This window comes from Ornithodoros turicata, chromosome 5 (genome assembly GCF_037126465.1).
Source record: "Ornithodoros turicata isolate Travis chromosome 5, ASM3712646v1, whole genome shotgun sequence".
In the NCBI taxonomy this organism is placed as follows: Eukaryota; Metazoa; Arthropoda; class Arachnida; order Ixodida; family Argasidae; genus Ornithodoros; species Ornithodoros turicata.
Genome location: NC_088205.1, coordinates 71941512 through 71964343, shown reverse-complemented (window position 1 = coordinate 71964343; position 22832 = coordinate 71941512). Strand labels below are relative to the sequence as shown.

Below are 22832 nucleotides of genomic sequence, written 5' to 3'. Positions count from 1 at the left end.
GTTACTTAAAATTCTTTGATTAACTCTTTAACCAGGGAATTTCGTGCATAAGCGAGAGAGCAGAATGGGAGACAATCCTCATTCCTCGTTGAAATACATTCTATCGTTTAAAAATCCTGAAAGCGCGCGTGACGTGTAATATCCATCGCCGAGTTTGGCTATGCAAATAAGCCGAAACCAAAAACAGTGCGGCTCAGGAACGCGTGGCCAATTCGCCCACGGAGGCTTGTCTGGCTCGCAAAGTCGTGTGATTGGCGGTGCTTGATTTGATCAACCTACTCCAATCATCTTCATCGCTTCAAAGCACGTGGCGCCCTCTCACCTGGAATGAGCGCTGTCCTCCCTGCGCTCTAGATCGGCGCGGTTTCGGTTTCGGCTCATTTGCACATTGAAATTCGGCGATTGATAATTTAACGCACGTGCACGTCTTAGGATTGTTTCTATTGGAAACACTTTGAACGAGGATTGTCTCATATTCTACTGTCTCGCTTTTGCTCGGAATACCCTGGTTAAAGAGTCCATTAATGTATTTAGCAAGGCGGTATTACTGAACTTCTAAGGCGACATTGATGCTGCATACCTGTTTCATAAAAAAAAAATAAAATAAAAATCTGTAACGGATAAACATGAACATCCCCTATAAGCAAAACGTGTGGGGGAGTAACGAACTTTTCCCTTGCTTGAGGCACTTCCTCGGCATCGCGTTACGCTAGGGGGCGCAGGTGGAGTTCATTACTCGCAGCTCGCACAACCGTCAAGCACACGCCTAGTTGGGTGCATGTTTCCGCACGTTTTACTTTCTGTTTGCCTCAGTTCACTGCCCATGGCATCCATTTGGACATTGCCCACACTACCAACCTTGACGAACCGTAGTATCCGGATTTCTTAACGAGCTGGGCTCTCGCCCCATCTCTCTCACACAATTGCTTGGTCCCTGGCCACATCCAGCCCACCAACGCTCTGCCACCAAAGCTCTCTTGTCCTTTCCGGATACAATAGGACTTCGATCCTTATTCTGAAGGGGCTCATTATTTCATTGTCCGCATCGCCACCCGCAATGGGGTAGAGTATCGGCCCTGGCAATGAAACTCCCCATTCATCATGTCACAATAAAGTTGTTGTTGTGGCCTCAGTTCTTTGTCGTCAGTGCGAAGTTTCTTTGCCTCAGTTCTTTGCCTTCAGTGCCTTCCATGCGAAGCACAGTGTGTCCCAGCAACAATGCAGTGGGTCGTGTAATTCGCACGTTTCAACGAAGGTCCTCGGACTCCGAGTAGAAATTGTACTTATGTGGCTTATAATTGGCTCACAGATAACTTGCCCCTCCGTCGTCGTAAGAATGCCGGGGCAACAGCTGTTCATGCATTTCTAGCCAATACAGGCTGTATAGAAGCATATCAGATTTCACACGCAACTTTTTATGTCCTCAGCAATAAGTTGTATCGCACCTGTGTTTGGGAGACAGCACGTCAAAAACTATTTGTACAGGTACTTTCAAGGAAGTATTGGCCTAAGAGTGGAGATCCGAACCTAACCTTCTGTTAGGTGTCTTATCAACTGAACCCACTGCTTTAGCACAACGCGAAATACTTGAGCGAGCAAAATGGTGACACTTCACGTGCTAGAATTATGATCGAAATAGTATGGCATTGAGCACATACAGGAACTAAAATACAGGGGGCGTAAACTAGTATGCGACATAACAACAGCTCTACTTTCAAGAAATTTACTGCATAGTCTGAGCAGTATACGTACTGAAAGCATATGTACCGGCCAGTCTGTGCAGTCGAGTTGTTCTTAGCGGAGCTCTTGTTCTCTTCCTACCAAAAAACTCACATTCATGTAAAGCTGAAGTGGCATAATCAACCTGTGTAGCGTTCCAGGTGGGATATTCTTGTTTTGCGCCTTCATTTACTCATGATTAGTTGTCAACAGGAATGGCATGGCAACCGCAAAGGTGGCAAACCCGCGCTGCATGTTGGGTATATGAATGCTTTCTTGTCCTCTGTATAACAAATATAATTCTCATTGAGGGTAGAATGGCTATCGACAACGCCTTGCCTGTGACTTATCGCGAAGATACCGTGAACCTGCAATACGCAATAAATTACCTGGAGCAACCCTTATCAAGGAACAGAGCTACTATCGGGACGGTCAGTCTTCAAACAATGACTATAAATCAGGTAATGCAGATTGAGGCCCCTGATGAACATGTCATCACAGCGACCACCGTGAACAACACTGTGTCACACCATCAGAAACCTATAAACAAACGAAACCACAAGCAGGCCGCACTGGGCGAGGCCACAACGATGGGCAAGGAGATAGGCACCAATTTGTCGCCGCTAAAGACTCGTGGTGCAGATCATATCAAGCCTGAAGTACCGCCAACAAGATCAGGTCCGCAAGTTCATCACGGCAGCCTTCGTCGAATTTAATATGCGATTGACTAAAACACTAATCTGCAGCAAGCTTCCGTCCATACCGCTTGTCTACGACGAAGAAAACTCGTGGAAACGATGCATTCCTAAGACCTATATCTACTCTGCATTCTTTGAGCGCAGTTCGGATGATAACACTTATGTTCTGGTCATCAGCATTGTTGAACATTCCGAAGCAATTGACATAAAAGCTGTGTGTATTGTCCGTAATCAAACTTGCGGAGCTGTAGTCTCAGCCGAAGTGTGAAGCCCGTACCAGAAGATCATAAAGCGGGTTTTACTGCATCCTATTTCATTTGCCGACTGAATGGCATTGACATCTATAACGTTTCCGACTTACAAGTCACGATAACTAACGATGAATCCAAGCCAGGTATGACGTGGATTCCTGTGCTTACACGAGGAAGGATGTCCAATGAATTCGCTATCTGCATGCAGCCCACGTATGGCAAATGAACCAACTTGGTCCAAATGGCAGAGTTCATCGGTTATAGTAGTTACACGGTTCACTTTCTACGCATACGAAATGTCGCCTGCTGAAGAGCAGTTCCTACTTCGCGATTGCGGGAAAGAAAACATATCGCTATTGTTCTTCTAAGATGGAACATCCCTACGTGGTACGTTCACATGAACGGCCAGATGGCTGCCTTGCAGGACTGCATTCACCGGGAACGTTCCTTCTCAGAGTACGTCTTGCACGTCGATATCGATGAATTCATCGTGCCCAAGATAGCTCGGGACTTCCATCAAGCTATCGAGATTCTCGGAACGGATCGGAAGTGTGGAAGTTTCAATATTCTCCACAGGCCCTTGTGTGCCGAATACACAGCATATTGAACTGGAAGTTTCGTTGGTGACGCGGGCTTACGCCATGAGGAACACCTTGGACTGGCCACGTCCACAAAGGGCCAAGAGGATCGGGAGAAGTAAAGACATAGAGACTGGAGGCATCCAGTTTGCTTGGGGCCACGAAAAAGGCAAGATGACCAAAGACCTCAATTATTCGCAGATGGTCCTTGATCAGTACCGCAGAGCTGCTTTTTCATCGATACATCACGAACATCATCGTACAGTATAAAGCGGGAATGAGGAGAATTTGAATTTACGATCTCGGCAGTGCGAATGAGCGTTTTCTTTTCTCTGTTTAAGAGCTGCTGATGGCAGCGAAAGAGGGGGAGGGCGCTCGACGTTTGCCCTGCACCGGGCGCGAACTCGCCTCGCGACGGCTCTGCTCGTGGCTTTGCCTCCCTCGTGCATATAGTAGCTCGCCTCCATAGCTGCGTCCACCGAAAGCACAGAGATCGTAATTTGTTGACTCTCACAAATTTGTGGATACTTAATGACTAGATGATGTCACTTAAGAGAGAAGGCTCTCTTTATCTAGGCGTCGTTTGGAGAGAGCATGTCATCGGGACGACAGTCTTGCGGTTGAAGAAGACCTGCGTGGACAACGTCGATCACTACGAGAAAGTTAATTACGATTACGACAGTTATAGTTGGTTCTTCAAACGAAACGGAAACCTCACTACCTTAACACCAAGAGAGTTTCACAGTATATATAATTCTCGTAGGCCAAGGGCAACCAGTATTATGAGCTCAGTTCAGCTTTGAAAGCAAGCTAGAGACTACGGTGTAGAATATGAGTCCTTTGCGTACAGGATAAACACATTGAACACTCAATATAGGCGGTACGAATAAAACTGTAGCTGATACAGGTACTTGCTCCAGACCCACCGCTCCAAGTCGCCATCAGAAGTGCAAGGAAGAGTACTCCTTTGTAGAGCAAGTTCATCTGGAAAGACCAGTGAAAAATGTCAGGTTCATTGTGTGGATTTCGCTCAGACCGGCGAGAAAAATACGCGAACCGCATCGGATCGAACAGTGAATCACAAATTTTGCGTGAGTGTGCGGTAAAAAAGAAAAAGAGAGAGAGAGAGAGAGAAGAAGAAGGAAGAAAGATCGACAAGGGTCGGGATTCTAGTCGTTCTTCCTTTGGTGGACAAGAATTCTGCTTGTCGATTTAGAGCGAGCGCTCTAATCTTCAGCAGAGCACTAGCACTAAATTCCGTCATGGAGGAATCGCATCAGAACTAACCAGCGAAAGCTAATCCCGCTCCTTGCAGGCTTCTTGCGAACTCAGCGAATCCGTCAAAGGCACGCTCTTGCTCGTCCTCTGATGATGCGGATCCGATGGCAATGCTCTGTTGAGGTTGCGCGGTGAAACCGGGGTTGCCTGGTGGAGCAAGAAAGAGAATACCAAACGACAAGCAAAACACATGAATCCGCATCGAACCGACCACGGAAACACACATAAGTGCTGAAAAAAAAAAGAAAAGAAAAATAGCGATATATATCTGCCTCAGACCGACTCCTGAAATTCACTACGACCATGGTGGCCATTCGTCAGTTTGACGTTGCGGAAGTTGATTGCTATGCCATAAGTGTCTGTCTGGGCAGGTCCGTTCTAGAACAAGTGTGTGGGCGTGCGGTTGAACCTCCATCGAAACATTTTTAAGTTCAAAGAATGAAATAATTTTAAAGAAATTGTTCTGTTAACAGACGGCGCTCAAAGGTATCCGGAGCTATAAATAAATTAATACACGCACGAAATAAAAAGGCACAATATATGGAAGGAGAAACTTCAAAGGCGGAACAACCGGATGAGTATGTGAATGTGACATAAAAACCAGACCACAGCTCTTCACCCCCCCCCCCCCCCCCCACAGGTGCAACCTCGGCAGCAGGCTGCGGTGGCAGTCAAAGCGTGCAACCACCTGGGAATAAAATGCATCACCCGTATCGTCTGTATCCCGATTGTTAGCAGCGAGAGACACAAGCTCGTATTCCTTTCGTGGAATGTGTAACAGAATAATACGTTACCTGGGCAACGGTAAGTTTAGACTGACATACTCTTCTCTAATTGCGGGTGAACCCACTTCGAGAAAATGAATGCTTCGGTTTGTCATATAATAGATCACTAAATTCGCGCACATATTCCAAAAGAAATTGAGAAATATTGTGTAGAATTATTATGGTATGGGACGATCATCGAAACAGACGACACTCTACCATAACTCTCCCAGCCGATACTCCTAGTAGTTTGGCGACGTAAGGTGTGAACCACGAGGTGTCTTTCGTATTGTTCGTTTAGTTCTTGTGTTTCTGAGTAGCGAACGTAACGGTAATGGAAGCAGAAACGGTATATTACTGAAATTAGAACTAGTAACGATAACGGAAATGCATGCCACGTTTCTACTCACCGGAAGCGGAAACAGAAACGAAAAAATGATTGGCTCGTCAACTCACCATCGTTCATGTCATAATGATCGCACATCCGTGTTGTGTTTTTTCGTGATCTAACTATTTTCCGTACTTCCCTATTTCCCGCATTTTCAGTATGAATGGCCTGGCTACGCTCAACGCTTCAATATCACCTTGGATACTGGATATGCGTCTGTTCATTCATCATTTTCCTGCTGTACTTCATTCTGTTCGCTAAGGTTTTCATCCCAAACCCGGACATCTTCGCAATTCGGACAGAGTTCGGTTCCGAACCTGGGGATGTCGAAAACAAAGCAAATCTGCCACAACAACCTCCGGAGGGTGAACATGCAAACTCCGCTCTACAGGTAACACCGTTAAAGCAGACAGCGTTGGCGCCACCTGTTCCAGAAGTGTACGGTACAACAGATAAACCACCAGCAGCGCAACTGCAAATTCTAAATAAAAATGCAGAGCTGAAAAATCTTACAGCCGCCGTACAACCGCAGGAAGTGCACATCAAAACTGCGTTTCGGAAATTCAACCAAAAATTGGTTGAAGCGCTTACTTCCAATGAAGCCATTTTGTTGCCATTAACTTTCGACGAAGATCATCTCACGTGGAAAGAACCCCTACCTTCGGTGTATATCTATTCAGCGTTCTTAGAGTTTGACTCATCAGGATCGCCTTACGTACGAATAATCAGCATGGTGCTCGCGAAGCCAGAACATAGGGACACCGTTCAGTGTCTCGTAAAAGGTGACAATCTAGTAGCTTCACCGCCTGCTTCTCTGGATATTCTCCCAGATGGTCACGGCCAACGTTTTAGTGCTGCCTTCTACGTCTGTATGCTACAAGATGTTCCTGGGATTCTTCAACATACCAGCTTGCAGGTCACCTTGACGAATGGAACGCAACCAAGAGACCCTGCGTGGGTTTCTGTACTTATGAAAGAGAAAATCACCAATGAGTTTGCCATGTGCATGCAGCCTTTTTACAACCAGCGAAACCACTTAGTTCAAATGGCCGAGTTCATCGCATATTATTCACTCATGGGTGTGAGTCGCTTCACGTTCTACATTTTCGACATGTCCAAAGCCGAAGAACTCTTTCTTTTGCGTCTAAGAGCACGGAAGAACGTGACCATAGTCCTTTTGAGGTGGGACATTCGAATCACACAGATACACATGCTGGGACAGATAGCAGCTCTACAAGACTGCATGCACCGAGAACGGTTCTACTCGGAGTACATGGTTTACGTGGACCTCGACGAGTTTATGGTCCCCAAAGTGACCCGCGACTTTCGTGAAACCATGAGAATAGTTCAGAAGCGGAGGAAGTATTCAAGTTTCAACGTGCTGCACAAGCCCTTCTGCATGGAGTTCAAGAACACGACGTCGCTTTCGGAACTGGAAATCCCTCTCGTGACCCGCATTTACGACGTGAGGGATACGTTAGAGTGGCCTCACGAACAAAGATCGAAATGGATTGGAAGAACTAAAGACGTTGTATCGGGTGGAATTCACTTTGCACGCGTGCTTGAAGACAACAAGGAAGCCCTCTATTTGAATGCGTCTCAGATGCTGCTACACCACTACCGCGATGGATGCGGTGTCCTCGCCGTCATCCGTCCCACCGGTTTAGTGCACGTGCTTAAGGACGGAAGCACGGTGAAAGATTCTTACATGAGCATGTACACAACTGATATATTGAATGCTGACGCGATTAGCTTCGTAAGGTCCTTATTGGGTTGACACTGGAATGTGGCAAGAAGGATGCAGATTCTCCACGGAAGCTCCTGCAATGTACGAACGCTGCAAGAAGGTGGGAAAAGATAGAAACATCGACTATTAGATACACAAGTGGAACAAGACAGACCAGTTCCGCCGTTCGGGGGTACGTGTGATGTACTGAGGTACCGCCCAAAACTCTGGTGAACGTGTTTATTTGTGAGACACCAGTAAGACCGACTGTACAATCGCTCATGGTGTCATTACATACGTGATGATACAGTATCGACTGACTGATCGATCGATGGCTTTTTATCTTCTTCGCTAAGCTGGACTTATGATAAAGAGTACCTCACTCATTATTAATCAGAAGATGAAGAAGACACAAAAACGCGTAAAATTTGATTAGATGGCAACCTCTCCTGGAGTTTGGGGAGGAACTTGCCATCTGATCGTACACACCAGCTTGCTTTACTCCTGTTCCTGTGTTCTACATAAAGTCCGCTCTGGAAATGATTCGTTGAAACGTAGTTAGTAAAAATTGCATTACAAAAATTCCCTCGATTTTGGGAACATCTTTTTTTGTACCTGGGTGAATTTGAAATTCTCTATATCTAGGGAAATTTCCCTAGAGTTGGCAACGATGACGCGAAGGAAACTGCAGTTTAGACTTGCCTTCTTCTCTCCTCCTCAGGAGGCGCGACAATACTGACAACTTCCGCTCAAAATGACGTAAGGGAAGTTGCAATGTCAGATGAATTTGCGCTTCCAGTCTGAAGTTCTGCTGGAGTCGCATAGCGTCAGCGTGTGTTCAACGTAAGATAAGAGGATGTTCAGCGTTTAACTGCACTAATTCTGCCGAAAAAGGACGTAAAACATATCGCGTATCCTGGGATCCTGCGCCTTTGGAAACAACAACAACAACAACAACAACAGATAAATTAATGGTGATGAATGGGGAAATTCGCCACATGTGGTGCGGCCCACTACTCCAAGAGACAATGGGCAGGATGAGATGTGTCCTGATGATGAGGTGATGAACGATGCTAAATAGGGGACGATAGTCAGTGAGACATCAACAGAACGGTAGGCAAAAACACAGCACACAAAAACACACATACAGCACGCAGGTACACAGGCAAATCGTAGGGTAGAGAGGAGACTAGAATTCCTAAGAAAAATCTTGAAGTACTCAAGAGCTTGGCGACGGTCGATCTGGTTAGATCAAGGGCCGAGGATGGTTGCCAATGTGAATGGGGCGGCCGCGATCGATTGGAGGCGACACTGCAGAGCTGCTCTTTGGAAGGTGCAAAGACGGCAGTCGAGGAGCATAGGAATAGTCATTGGAAGCAATGACAATTGAACATGCGCGTAGCGCCACTAAGCGTGTAACGTGTCAACTTGTAAGGGAGCACTGGATCCAATGCTCTTTGAGAAGTTGACATTTTACACTCTAGGTGGCGCTACACGCATGTTCAGTTTAGAGCACTGCACGGGCCTAATTTTCAGGTCCGTGCCCGGCCCAGGCTCGGCTCCTACGCCCCGCACCCGGCCCGGGCAGACGTCTTCTATAGATTTCCCCACCGGGGCTGGCTCGGGCCCCGCTCCGCCGACCCGGGCCCAGCCCGTTCCCTGACTGTTTCCATGATCAGGCCCGGTCCGAGCCCGCCTCTATGGTTGGTACATCATTATTGGCACACACCAACTCATCACACATCAACACATATCAGCACACATCAACTCATCGTCATCATTATCGTCATCCAGTTTCATGATGAGAAAGTTGGTGGCTGTGCGATATATGTCTGACAGCACTTGTCTGGAACATGTGCGTGTGGTTGAACCTCCATTGAAACCTTTTAATTTTAAAGAAGACTGCTTTGTTAGTAAATGGCACTGAAAGATATCCGAAGCTACAAATAATTTAATTCGGCGCACGAAATAAAGAGGAAAATGGATCGAAAGAGAAACTCCGAGGACGGCACAAGCGGATGAGTATCTGAATGTGACATAAAAACTAGACCGCCGCAGGGTTGTTGACTCCCTCCTCTCTCCCCCCAACAGAGATACAACCACAGCAGCAGGTTGCGGGAGCAGTCAAAGCGTGCCACCACCTGGCAATCAAATGCACCACCCGCATCATATGTGTCCCTGTTAGTTGTAGGAGACACAAGAAGCTCGTATTTCTTTCGTCGAACGTGTAACAGAATAATACGTTACCTGGGCAACGGTAAGTTAAGACGGATATACGCTTCTCTAATAGTGGGTGAACCCGCTTCGAGAAAATGAACGCCTCAGTTTGTCATGTACATAATAGGTCACTGAATTCGCGCACATTTTTCAAAAGAAATTGAGAAAGGTGAGGAAGATTGATTTGAATTATTATTGTATGAGAGGTTCATCGAGATAGACGACACTCTACCATAACTCTCCCAGCCGATACTCTTAGTAATTTGGTGAGGTGAGGCATGACAGCCTAGTCTATGAGATGTTTTTCGTATTGTTTGTTTAGTTTTTGTTTGTTTTGAGTAATGATAGTGATACAACAACAACATATATGAATGTATAATATTGATTATGTGGGATTTTTCCTTTGCGTTAGTGATAGTGATAGTAGAAACGGAAACTGTATGACTTTTAATGGGAGTAGCGAGTACGGCTTGGGACAAAAGTCTACGGAGCACAGCATTAGCATATTGGTTCATCGAAGCGGCTCCCAGCTAGCTATCAGGAAGGGATCAAAAAAGAAACGTGTGACTGGCTAATTTATCCATCTCTCAATATATGTCCCTGCTCTTGGTTGCTGCGAATGTGTCGCTTCAATGAAGAGATGCGACACCTCGGTATTCCGTGGACTTTTGTCCCAAGCTGTACAACATTGGACGCAAGCATTACATGTCGACGAATGTCGCTGGGGAGTGGGAGCAAAATAAATGCGACCGAGGTCTGTTTTCAGATACGGTAAAACACAATCAGCAACGTAACGTAAATTGTAGTTTTAAATTTAACTGCAATCAGCAAGTTTTTTTCTCAAATCGGTGGCTTGATTTCTTGGAAAAACTGACGTCACTGACACCACGACCTACTATAGTAGAGACCTCGACATCCGCAAAGCTCCCAGCACCGGCGTAGTAGTTCTGGCGATCGCCGCTTCGCTATGGGATTCGGCTTTAGTTAGCACTATTCCTTACCACGTGATTTGCCAAAACCGCGGCAATGTACGATGGGGTGTGTTGACAACGGCGAAGAGGTACGGTAGCGGGTAGCGCGTGCTTAGCAACAGCCTAGCAACAGGCTGTGTAGCCCTGTGCAGCAGACGAACGGCGGTGGCAATGATGATAATATAGTGCGCATGTCATTTCCTCTCCCCAAATAATGGTATGTGGCGCTCGCAGCGGCCACTAGTGTAACTAACCCATGTCCCGGCTCGCCCATAGGCGATTGCCATTTGTCCAGGTCTCTAGTATAGAGTAGGTCGCGCTGACACTGACGGCGATTTAATCAGAATATCACGACCGCTCTGAGTAGTATTAGAAAGCATGTGACAGCGTTTTTCTAGCGATTGCTTGGGACACGGACTGTCCCATGAAGTATGGGTACTTCGTGTCCGCGGTAACGCACGTCGCTGATAATTAATAACTTTAAATTAATTAATAAATAATAACTTCAGAGAGGACATTTCGCGAGGCAGTGCTCTGATTCAGAAAGCGCGCGCTATTCAGCAGGGCTTGCAATTCACTTCTTGGATCATTTTATTCGCAGTGTTCTAGTCTAAAAAATGTCGAGTGTTAAGATCACGATCGGAAATAACATTTCCTGAGCTGAAAACACAGCAACACATTGTTGAACGAGATCTAATCCTGATAGATGATGTGAGACATATCACACAGTGTCTCGGTTGGCGCTTCACGTAAAAGTTAACGCGTTAACGCATGAGTTCGACTAATGCAGGCATGTTTGTACGATTGTATTTATTGAATTTACATCGAAGATCGCAAGCAGTTGTACCTGTGCTTCCAGCACAATATTACGAACTTCTAGCGCTAGGGGGCAAGGAAAAGCAGTTTCATGAAGCAATTGGTTCATTCGGTGTTAACACGCCCAACTAGTAATCAAAGATAACATTATCTCTTGTTACGTAAATTGAATGAGCTACCATTATTGCTCAGCGAATCCAGGGTTCAACCAACCCTGGGTGTTTGCCGTAAACTCCTGAAATGGTGTTCACGTCCATTTCCTTCAGACACAACCTTCTTTGAGCAGCAGTTAAAAGTTTTATTTTATCCCACAAAGATTGCGGATTCGAGTTCTATTCTTTCGAGATCTAACTCCCGCCCTTCTTTTCTTCTCAGTACGAATGGCCTGGCTACGCTCAACGCTTCAATGTCACCTTGGATACTGGATATGCGCCTGTTCAGTAATTACTTACCTGCTGTACTTCATTCTGTTCACTAAGGTTTTCACACGAAACCTCGACATTTTCGTAATTCGGACAGCGTTCAGTCCAGAAGCTGGGAGCGTTGAAAACAAAACAAATCTGGCAATACAACCTCCTGGGGGTGAACGTGGAAACTCCGCTCTACCTGTTACAGCGTTAAAGCAGACCACATTGAAGCCACCTGTTACAAAAGTGCACGGAACAACAGATAAACTAGCAACAGCGCAACTGCGTGTTCTAAAAACCATGACTGACAAGCCAGAACTGAAAAACCTTACAGCCGTACAACCGCGGGAAGTGGATATCAAAACTGCGTTTCAGAAATTCAATGAAAAATTGATTGAAGCGCTCACTTCTAATGAAGCCATTACGTTGCCACTAACTTTCGACGAAGATCATCTCCCGTGGAAAGAACCCCTGCCTTCTGTGTACATCTATTCAGCGTTCCTAGAGTTTGACTCATCAGGATCGCCTTACGTACGAATAGTCAGCATAGTGCTCGCGAGGCCAAAACATAGGGACACCGTTCAGTGTCTCGTTAAAGGTGACGATCTATTAGTTTCAAGGCCTGCTTCTATGCGTCTTCTCCCAGATGGTCACGGCCTACGTTTTAGTGCTGCCTTCCACGTCTGTATGCTAGGAGATGTTCCTGGGATTCTTCAGCATACGAACTTGCAGGTCACTCTGACGAATGGAACGCAACAAGGAGACCCCCCGTGGGTTTCGGTACTCATGAAAGAGAAAATCACCAATGAGTTTGCCTTGTGCATGCAGCCTTTTCACAACCGTCAAAACCATTTAGTTCAAATGGCCGAGTTCATCGCATATTATTCACTCATGGGAGTTAGTCGCTTCACGTTCTATATTTTCGACATGTCCAAAGCCGAAGAACTGTTTCTATTGCGTCTAAGAGCACGGAAGAACGTGACCATAGTTATTGTGAAGTGGGACATTCCAACAACAGAAATACACCTGCTGGGGCAGGTAGCAGCTTTACAAGACTGCGTGCACCGAGAACGGTTCTATTCGGAGTACGTGGTTAATGTGGACCTGGACGAGTTTATAGTCTCCAAAGTGGCCCGCGACTTTCATGAAACCATGAGAATACTTCAGAAGCGGAGGAGGTATTCAAGTTTCAGTGTGCGGCACAAGCCCTTCTGCTTGGAGTTCAAGAACACGACGTCGCTTTCAGAACTGGAAATCCCTCTCATGACCCGCACTTACGATGTGAGGGATACATTAGTGTGGGGTCCCAGACAAAGATCGAAATGGATTGGAAGAGCTAAAGACGTTGTAGTCGGTGCAATTCACTCTGGACGCGTGCTTGAAGACAACAAGGAAGCCCTCTTTTTGAATGAGTCTCAGATGCTGCTACACCACTACCGCGATGGATGCCGTGCCCTCTTCATCAACCGTCCCACCGGTGCACTATACGTGCTTAAGGACGGAAGCAGGGTGAAAGATTCTTACATGAGCACGTATACAACGGATATATTGAATGCTGATGCGATTAGTTTTGTAAGGTCCTTATTGGGTTGACACTGGAATGTGGTAGGAAGGATGCCGATTCTCCACGGAAGCTCTTGCAGTGCACGGACGCTGGGGGTGCACCCGCCGTTGGGGGGTACGTGTGCTATCGCGAGGTACCGCGCAACAGACTGGTGAACACAGTGAGACACAGGTAAGGCCGACAGTACAGTTGGCCATATTGTCATTACATACATGATGATCAAAACAATCCCTGACTTGAAAACTCAAGACAAGGTAGAGGACGATAACAGACAAACACAACACGGCGAGACCGTGTTGTGTTTGTCTTATCGTCCTCTATCTTGTCTCGGGTTTTCAAGTCATGGATCTTCACCACCAGCTCGCTTGCTACCAAACTTTCCTTTCGTGATCAAAACAGTTCAGTGATATACACAATTGTGGTGCTCATCAACTGCAAGTCATCTTCCTGTGCTTATACATACCATGTCTGTCAAAAGTCACCGCACAGACACAACTGCGCTCTGCACTCAAAAACGTTCTTGGGAGAAAGTGTGATACGGTTACGCAGCAACTAGAGGTTGCTGTCCTAGAAGTCAGCGCTAGAGGTCGCTGAGCTATGGTAACGCCGGTCGTGATAAACCCAACTGCATTTTGCCTTGGTCGTTATTGAACGAGAAACACACTCAGCAACAATAGACATTCATCAGAAGAGCGTACTTTATGTGCGACATTCAAATTTTTCATTTCTAATGTAAAGAGTATGCGGCAATAAATACCCTTTTGAATTTTGTTTTGCGCTACGTGTTTTTATATTTTGCGCATGTTACGATGGGTTCATCGTGAAGCACAAGAGATGTCGCAGCAGTTGGCGTCATTTTACGCGACAAAGCCACAATAAAACGTTTTAGTGGACCGTACGCTACTGTGTTGCGCACGCTACGTGTTCAACGTCTGGCGGCGCAAAAACACGTTTTGCTTTAGAGTGCTCCCTCCCGCAAGCTCTTTGCGCTCTCGAGTCTAAAAGCAGGCGTCTGCAAAGAAGCCGCACAACACAGAGAGCCAATATGTAATAACAACTAGAGAGACAGTTTATTTTTGTAATATTTGATTTATATTTGACGCTTTCGTGCTTGCTGCTGCGTAGCCACCATCTTTCATCGCGAACGAGCCAAAATACTGTGAGGATAGCTTAGGAAGGGAGTTGCCTCAGGACAGAAGCCGCCGATATTTCGAACAGAGACTGTTCTTCTTCTGGGCACCGTCCTCATCATTGGCATGGTATTTAAAGGGTTAGGTGTGACGTGTTTGAAATATCTGTTCGAAATATCGGCGGCTTCTGTCCTGAGGCAACTCCCTTCCTACATCTCTACCGGTTCGCTGGATTTCTACCCATCTATGTGAGGATAGCTTCTACGCTTAGCACTCTAGGTTAAAGTAGCCTCGATGCCTACACCACCTGGTCAGTTCAATGTTATCAAATCCAGTAATCCACACAACACAGCAAAGACACCAAGAGCCGTCGGTTTCGTTCTTGTACAACGAACTTCTTTCCGTCAGGTATACGTGTACATATGGTGAGTATGTAGCAATTGTCCTGATCTTACAGAAGTGCGATCTTTCTGTTCTGGGGTAGTTCCTGATTGTTTGATAGCTCTAATTATGGGTAAGTCTGTTCGTTTTAATCGAAGTAGGAGAGTGAGGTCCGGGGGGGCGGGGGATCACCCAGAGATGTGTGTGGTCTGCGGTTGTGCTTCGAGAACGGAACTAGAATTTTATCCAGATAATATTTCTCTACACTAGAACAATCTTATGAATAGGATCAGGTTGCCTTTTTCAGAATTTTCCTAGCGTAACCAACAGTAAGAACACAAACATGTCCGCGCTAGAGAGAGAGAGAGGGAGAGGAGAAGTTGATAAAAGGGCTGCTTTTCACCTCACAATCACCAGCTTCGCCGCCTAAATTCATCTTTGTAAGAGTTACCATCCATCATAGTTTCCTCTTGAGCACCGCATGGTTCCAAACATAGCGAGTGATCGCGGAGGATTCACTACGGACCTCCTAATTAATTAAGCTCATTTTCTAATTCTTAATTAATTTCTTTTTCGTTTCCTTTTCTTTTCTGGTCCATTTTTCCTTTCCCTGATTAAACTCCTTTTCTCTTCTTCTTTTTCTTTCCCTTTTCTTTTCCTCCCCCCCTTTTTTTTTTTTGGAATAGCGCAAGCCGACCTCCGTCTGGCTGACCTTTCGTTTTTTTTTTTCTTAATAAACATATCCCCCCCCCCCCCCAATCGTGTAACTTTACCATCGTATCATGTTCTTGTACGTGTCGTACTTGGCGAGATAGAAACTCTGGAACACACATCCGAGTAAAGCGCACCGATGGTGGACACCATCATCAAGTCATGCCTAACATCATGATCGAGTTTAGAACATTCGGTGATACTACGGCAGTTCATCAGACGGCCAGTGACCCCTTGACTTCGCACTACGACCACTTCCTCAAGGTTTCGGCGAAAGTTCTCAGGGTGAGTTAAAAAGTTGTGTCTGTCTGTACTACTGGCCTACTTTCAGCAGCATTCAGTGACATGGGTGGCAATTCTGTAGACCTGCCTAGTACTTAACGGTGCTTTAACGGTGCTACTTAGCGGTCCATTGCATTCTTGAAAGCAATGAATGCTATCCCACAGATAATCTATGGATGGCATCTAAAGTTACAGTAGACATTAGTATAGCATCTGTGGCTATATTTCAACGAAAAACATCATAGTACCAATATTCATAACTTACTCACCATGGTGCATGCCACTGTTATTATGACTGATGCCAGCAGTAGTTTTGCTGATGTTTCCTGTAACGGGATCTGCCAACCTCGGTGGCGCAGGGGGCGCCACGGGGTTGGCGGGTGGAAAAAGACAATAAAAAACATGGCTGACAGCAACGCGTGCGTTGTTCTGTTCGCACTCGATACACGGTGACAGGAGTGGGTTCATCGTTGTGGGAACAGTATGAAAGACCTGCGGCCGCCACCGGAACTGGTTTTGAGCGGAAACGTCGCGGAACTGGCGCCGTTTCAAACAATGACTGCAATACTACATGTTCGCCACTCAGCCCACGCCGAAACGAAACCACGCACAGAAGATGGCTGTTGCTCCATGTGGCAGGAGAACCAGCGCTAGAGGTGTACAATACGTTCAGCTTAGCGTGTTGACGCGACGTTTGAGGAAGTGCTTCGAGCGTTTGAAAATTATTGCACACCTCAGAAAAACGAAATTTATACCAGCGGCATGGCCCGGTGGGCTAAGGCGTCCGCTCGTTGGTGGTAACCAAGGTCGTGCTGAAGACTGGGAGGTGGTGGGTTCGAATCCTACCACCATCTGTGCTGTCTGAGGTTTTCCCTGGGTTTTCCGAAGACTTTATAGACGAATGTCGGCACAGTTCCCCCTGAAGTCGGCACAGGACGCATACTAATCCCTCTGTCCCCCATTCCTTCCTGCTGTCCTCTCTCCGTCTGTCCTCATCTGTACGCCGCTCATAGCCACAGTTGCTTCGCGGCGCTAACATACAATCAAAAGAAAAACGAAATTTATGAACGCTACGCGTTCAGGCTCCGAACGCAGACAGAAGGTGAGCCCTTCCAGCAGTTTCACCGCGATCTCATACTCAAGGCAAAGCCGTGTGAATATGCTGATCTACACGACTCAATGGTCAGGGACCAAATTGTGTACGGAACGGCAAACAAGCGGCTGCGTGAACGACTCTTTACGTGAAGCCAACCTGACACTCAAACTGGCAGTGGAGATGTATCAAGCAGATGAGATAGCCACAAAGCGAAACGAAGTGTGGTATAATACACCGTCGAAAGCGCACACGCGCGAAATCTAGGCCGTGCGACAACGAGCGGAGTTCGGCAGAAAGGCGTCAGGACGAGAAGTAACAGAGAGAAACACAGGCAGCGCGCGGGGAGCTACAGGAAGAAACCGGAACAGAGCAATTTCAGACACGGCCTCAAGGAAAAGATGCAACAGATATAACCTGCTACACAGCAAGAACACCTGCCCAGCAGAGGGAAGGACCTGCATGGGATGCGGCGAGTATGGGCACTTCGCGGTGTGCTGCACCTACAAGAAACAAGTAGAGGCAATTGAAGAGTCTGGAGAAGAGAGTGAAACGGGATGACCTCGACATCCTGGAAGTAACCAACAGCAAGTTGATAGACCGATGTTAGTGGATCATATACGAGCAAGCATAGAAGGCAGACCCATACATCTGAAGATGGATACAGGAGCAGAGGCAAATCTGCAGCCACTTTCGTGTGTTCGCAAAATGAAGATAGACAGAAACATAAGGTCAAGTTCGGCAGTGCTATGGGGCTGCAGTGGAGGAACGGTCATGCATGCAGAACAGTAACCCTCAAGACAAGGTGCAATGGGAAGGAACTTCCAGTGGTCTATTACCTTACTTCATTATTATTACTTCAAGTCCCCACTTCCCTCAATCGAATGGGCTTGCTGAGACAGGGGTGCAACTGGTGAAGAGGATACCCAAGAAAACATTGGAGAGTGGGGAGGACTTTTGGCTCGGATTACTGAGCTATCGGAGCAGGCCGTTGGATGATGGAAGGACTCCGTCTGAGTTAGATGGGGAGGCAGTTAAGAACACACCTACCTGACTACACACAGCAGCCACCAACACCAGTTTACAAGCGACAACAATTCCGGAGAAGACAAATATTTCGCCCTTTGGCCATATGAGAAAAGGTGAGAGTGCGGGACAGCAAAGGATGGTCACTGATGGCAGAAGCAAAGAAAGTGGTTGTGCCAAGGTCATGCATCGTAGAGACTGAGGACCAGCAAATACTAAAGCGCAACAGGATGCACCTAATGCAACGCAAGAAGACATGCGCCACAGCACTATTGCACCAAGTCGGACAGAGGTCCGTACAAATCCCACTTGTGAGGAAGAAGCAGGCACAGAAGAGGCAGAGGTGTGTGTGTGTGTGTGTGTGTGTGCGGGGGGATTTATTGGCAGAAAAAAAATAAAAAGAAAAAAGAGGTGGATCTACCTGTGGAGTGGGAAAAAGGACCCACTACCCACAGGATTCCACACCACCAAAGGGACCATACAGAAGCGTGTGCGAAGGCCTCGCACGGTTTTAACCTATAATGAACAGTTTAAGCAATGTTAACTTGATGGTATACCGTCCAATATAGTTTTGTTTCTTGTTATCCTGAGAAAGGGAGATGTAACGGGATCTGGCAACCTCGGTGGTGCAGGGGGCGTCACGGGGTTGGCGGCCGAAAAAGGACAATAAAAAAAAACATGGCTGACAGCAACATGTCTGTTGTTCTGTTCGCGCTCGATACAGTTTCTCTGACATATGTAGGCGCTTCCACTATGGGCTGTTGACAGTTTTGCAAGCGTGTGTTGCCTGACGGTGTTAATATTGTACTGACAGCAGCTGTGGTGGTATCAGTATAACGTGAATATTGCTATCGACGTGTTAGCACCGAAGTGCCATCAGTGCAACAGTCAACTATTTTGTCTATCAACAGTTATTCATGTTTCCTGAGTGTTTTCACAGTCGTCTTAGCTCGATCGCATGAGTGAAAGCATTTTGAAAAATATATTTATTGTCTTGTCCGTGCATACCATCAGGCAAGTATGATACTGATATGAACGGGCACGGCCAGCTCACTCTTACTGTGCGGAAGCCTGGAGGCTATGCCACCCCCGCTGAAGTGACTGCTCGGTCGGACAAGGAGGTCATTCTGCTGCAAGGCCTGCTTTCAAAGGAAGTCGTCATAGTCTATGACCCATGTACCTGTGAGCCTTGCAAGAAAGGAGGTACGTCTGACAGTTTTCTGGGCTCTCAAGACTCTTCATCCATCCTCGACCCGCCATTCCTCGTGTTTACGTCGACCAGTGCCACTGTCCTTCTCATCTTCAAGGGGAGCGACGTGAAGCCCCTCGTGCCGATACCTGCGCAAGCTCTCCTTGCAAGAATGATGGCAGCTGCAAAGATACTGTATCTTTCTTTTGCTTATGTAGACCTGACTTGAAGGGTCTCATTGTGAACCGACAACGGACAGTTGCAGATCAAACCGCTGTCTGAATGGAGGGACGTGTATAAATGAGAAACCTGGTGGGCACGATAGATAACATACTTGACGTTGTTTCGCTTCTCTTATAGTGCCTTGTTCACAGTTTCTTACGTTATTCTTTTCAAAGGGTGTCTGCGAGCCCAACTACTTCGGCCGCCACTGCGAGAAATCTAGCTGTGGTTTTCACCCGTATTCTTATACGGCGTTCCTGTCCCTGAGGCCCACGACTTACGACATATCTGTCATTTTCTCTACGAACCGAAAGAACGCAAAATGGCGGACTGTCGAACTTCGTCGCAGAATTATAGAAGGTAAGCCTCAGTTCTCATTTAGAGGATCCCGCACAGCAATCTTGAAGGTGTCCCTGAACGCTGACGGGAGTAAAGTTACTGTGACACTGACATAAAGTTACTGTGGTTAGGAATGGAACCAACCTGGCACCTGTTCTGCCTGTCGCAAGGTGAACGAGAACTAAACTGATCGAGTTCATCTGTTTAGGTGGCTTCGCTCTCAGCTGTGGGATGTCAGAATCATGGAGAGTAGTGCGAGGAATGTTCCCGTGCCAACGCGAACTGTTCCGTTTCTGTCACTCGACAAACAGGGTGAGACGCATTACATTGTGCTGCATATTCAAAGCTTCTTGTTATCAGCAAGCGGAACTATGTGCAAACAACTACAACAACTTTATTTTATGATGATGAATGGGGAGTTTCATCTCTACACCTGACACCTCACGGGCACTACATATCCGCAAGAATCCTCGTTTTTGCGCAAGAGTACATGTCATCTGCTGCGCAATACGATGCGAGCAGAAACGGCAGATCTACTGAAGGAGCTTTCACTGATACTTTAACACATTCGCTAATTTATTTGTAAACACTACATGAAATCAATGTGTTGTCTGAAGAGCCTGGCCCCAGAGCCGGTGTCCACTTTTCGTCTCTGAAAGTTAATGACAAACAATTAAGACAATTAAGAATACAATTACAACGACAATTAAGAATACGGGGCACAAATTTACTTGCGCCCCCCTTATTCTTAAATGTCACTCTGTTTTGTCGTCCTAAAACCGCCGTCTTCCTGCACGAAACGTGTCTTTTGGGCGCGCCTTCAGACGGTCTCAGGGGCAGTTGCCCCCCTCTCCCCGCCCTTCCTTGGACGCCGCACTGCCTGTCACGTTTCCATGCCACAGTAGTTCTCAGTGCGGATGTACCTCTTCAGCCCACAAGTTTGCAATATACTTGTACTGCTGTCCTCTCTTACAGTACATTCAGCATCAGCAATATCCACATGTACATCGGTGGTGTTCCTTCTATCGACCCTTTACTAGAGTGCCACAGTGAAGCAGCCTTTGATGACTTCGTCGGATGCGTACACAGTTTGGCTCTAAACAGACAGTTGTTGGACTTTGACCCACCCCTCCAGTCACAACACACAACTTCAAACTGTGGCAGGAAGGGAGGTTTGTGTTCCACACCCTCCAGCAAGGCTTGCGGAGAAAGTGGGACCTGCCATCACCTCTGGTTTTCAGCAACGTGTATGTGCGTCAGAGGAGCAGCGACAGAGTAACGTAACGAATGTAAGTTATTGTATTCACAAACCAACAACTGGTGAGCATTGTGCTTACTATAGTTGAATTTTAATAATGGAGTATTAATTTTATTTGTCTGTTTTCAGCGGTTGAACCATATTCCTTGGCCAGTCGGTCGTACTTGGAACTGGTGCCACCAGAGAGGTGCAACAGGGGTCCGCTCTACCAGGGAACTGCAGCTCGGTAGCGCTTGAAACGGTCTATTGAAGAAGACGCCATACTACCCAGGAAACGTTCCCTGTTGGAGTGCAGACGAAAGTGAAAAATGGTCTCTTGATGTACGGGGCGGCGGTACGACTCCACATCTCTCCAGGTATGTGCCCTCAGCTGCTGGACTACTAATAGCATTCGTCAAGTGCAGACAAGTTCCAGCCAAGCCCTATCAGGGAGAGCCCGCGTAATGTCCTGAGACAAAGTCCAATCCATGTCGTTCCTAGATAGAGTCCTTCAGCGCTCAAGATGTAAAATACATCTCTGGCAAGGTTGAGCCCCTCCCGTGAACTTTCCAGGCAAACTCCTGGAACCTTGACACTGCAAGGCAAAAACGGAAAACCTCTTCAGGCAGCATTACTCGCAACATCTCACACTGGTGTTGGCTCCAAAGACTATAAAGATCCCCTGACCAACTCGGAACGGAGTCTCAACAGCCCTGTTAGCCATCTAAGCCGCATCACTTGTATATAATCCGGTCCTCCTCAAGCCACAAAGCTAAAGAGGAAGAAGCCTGGGGAGTTGTCGCTTGGCTTGACTACGGTGAGTCCTTCAGAGGTTGACTGCTGAAGAAACTGCTGCTATTATTTTTTTTTATTGACCGTCCCAGCGCACGTCCAAGAGACTAAGCTTGGTAAGCACTCTTGACGCTGTCTCGTCTTCCAGTGACGACAATACAGAGGAAAATGAGTTATCTAATCTCCTTGAAAGCAACACACATATAACGGACGCTCACGAACCTTCTACCGATCAGAGTGGAAATGATTCCTTTACTTTGTCCAAGTTCAAGTATAGTAAGAGATACGACAAAGAACATCAGGACTTTCGTCCGGCAAACATTATATTCTCGACGTTTGCCGAAGAAGTAAACGAGAACGATGAAGACTCATCAAAGACTTATGACTACTTCGATTCGTTTCGCCGCTCGCTAATACATTAGTGGCATGGGTTTTCCTCAGACGCTTTCAGACATATGTCGGCACAGTTCCCTTAGAAGTCGGCCCAGGACGCACATTCCCCCAGGGCGTGAGTCGTGACGTTGCCCACATACGTGAGGCCGACAACGGCAAGCCCTATCACCACCACCACCACCACCACCACCACCGGCATCGGACGATGGTATATCGCATTTGCCTTACAAGGCCCCCGAATAGTGCAAACATGTTGCGTTGGGACTGCTTGTTAAACTGCACGCCTAACTTTGAAAAATTGGTAGGAGTCTTCAAGGACATAGCCGAACTTCCAGATACGGTGAACCCATTAACTCCGAGTCATTCCAAGCAAAGTGAGGAGCATGTGTGAGTGGTGTTGCTCATCCCTGTACATACCAATATACATAGTGTAGGAAAATGCAGATTACTTCGAAGATGTCTGTAAATAGTGTGTGTGTGTTAGTGGGAGTGTTAGTGAATACTGTGTGCTTTTTTTGTGTTGTTGTTGTTGTTGCTAGCTTCTTCAGATGTAGGATTTCTTCTGAGTTTAGCTGAGGACCTTGTCAGAGTAAAGTTTTCGGGTCACATGAAATAAGAAATTTCCACAGAAGTTTTGCCTTTCATGCCTACATGTGTTGG

The 22832-nt window shown here is 46.7% G+C and overlaps 2 protein-coding genes and 1 long non-coding RNA gene across 3 annotated transcripts; 2 read left to right on the top strand and 1 right to left on the bottom strand.

Annotated features, from left to right (window-relative positions):
- Positions 1 to 3979: 3979 nt before the first annotated feature.
- Positions 3980 to 4901, bottom strand: LOC135396179 (uncharacterized). The gene is made up of 2 exons (XR_010423345.1): positions 4534 to 4901; positions 3980 to 4230 (listed from the first exon to the last, which is right to left on the bottom strand). It is a non-coding gene; the product is annotated as an uncharacterized LOC135396179 (long non-coding RNA).
- Positions 4902 to 5200: 299 nt separating this feature from the next.
- Positions 5201 to 7945, top strand: LOC135396178 (beta-1,4-galactosyltransferase galt-1-like). Its single transcript, XM_064627204.1, has 2 exons — positions 5201 to 5328; positions 5835 to 7945. Exon 2 carries the CDS (start codon positions 5840 to 5842, stop codon positions 7451 to 7453), a length of 1614 nt encoding a protein of 537 aa, XP_064483274.1. The 5' UTR covers positions 5201 to 5328; positions 5835 to 5839; the 3' UTR covers positions 7454 to 7945.
- A 4168-nt stretch (positions 7946 to 12113) lies between these two features.
- LOC135395927 (beta-1,4-galactosyltransferase galt-1-like) lies at positions 12114 to 13406 on the top strand. The gene has a single exon (XM_064627014.1). The coding sequence runs from the start codon at positions 12114 to 12116 to the stop codon at positions 13404 to 13406; it is 1293 nt and encodes a 430-aa protein (XP_064483084.1).
- The last annotated feature ends 9426 nt before the right edge of the window (positions 13407 to 22832 follow it).

What these genes read in the sequence shown, in the direction of transcription:
- LOC135396178 (XM_064627204.1), top strand. Translation starts at nt 5,840, where the DNA reads ATGGCCTGGCTACGCTCAACGCTTCAATATCACCTTGGATACTGGATA.
- LOC135395927 (XM_064627014.1), top strand. Translation starts at nt 12,114, where the DNA reads ATGACTGACAAGCCAGAACTGAAAAACCTTACAGCCGTACAACCGCGG.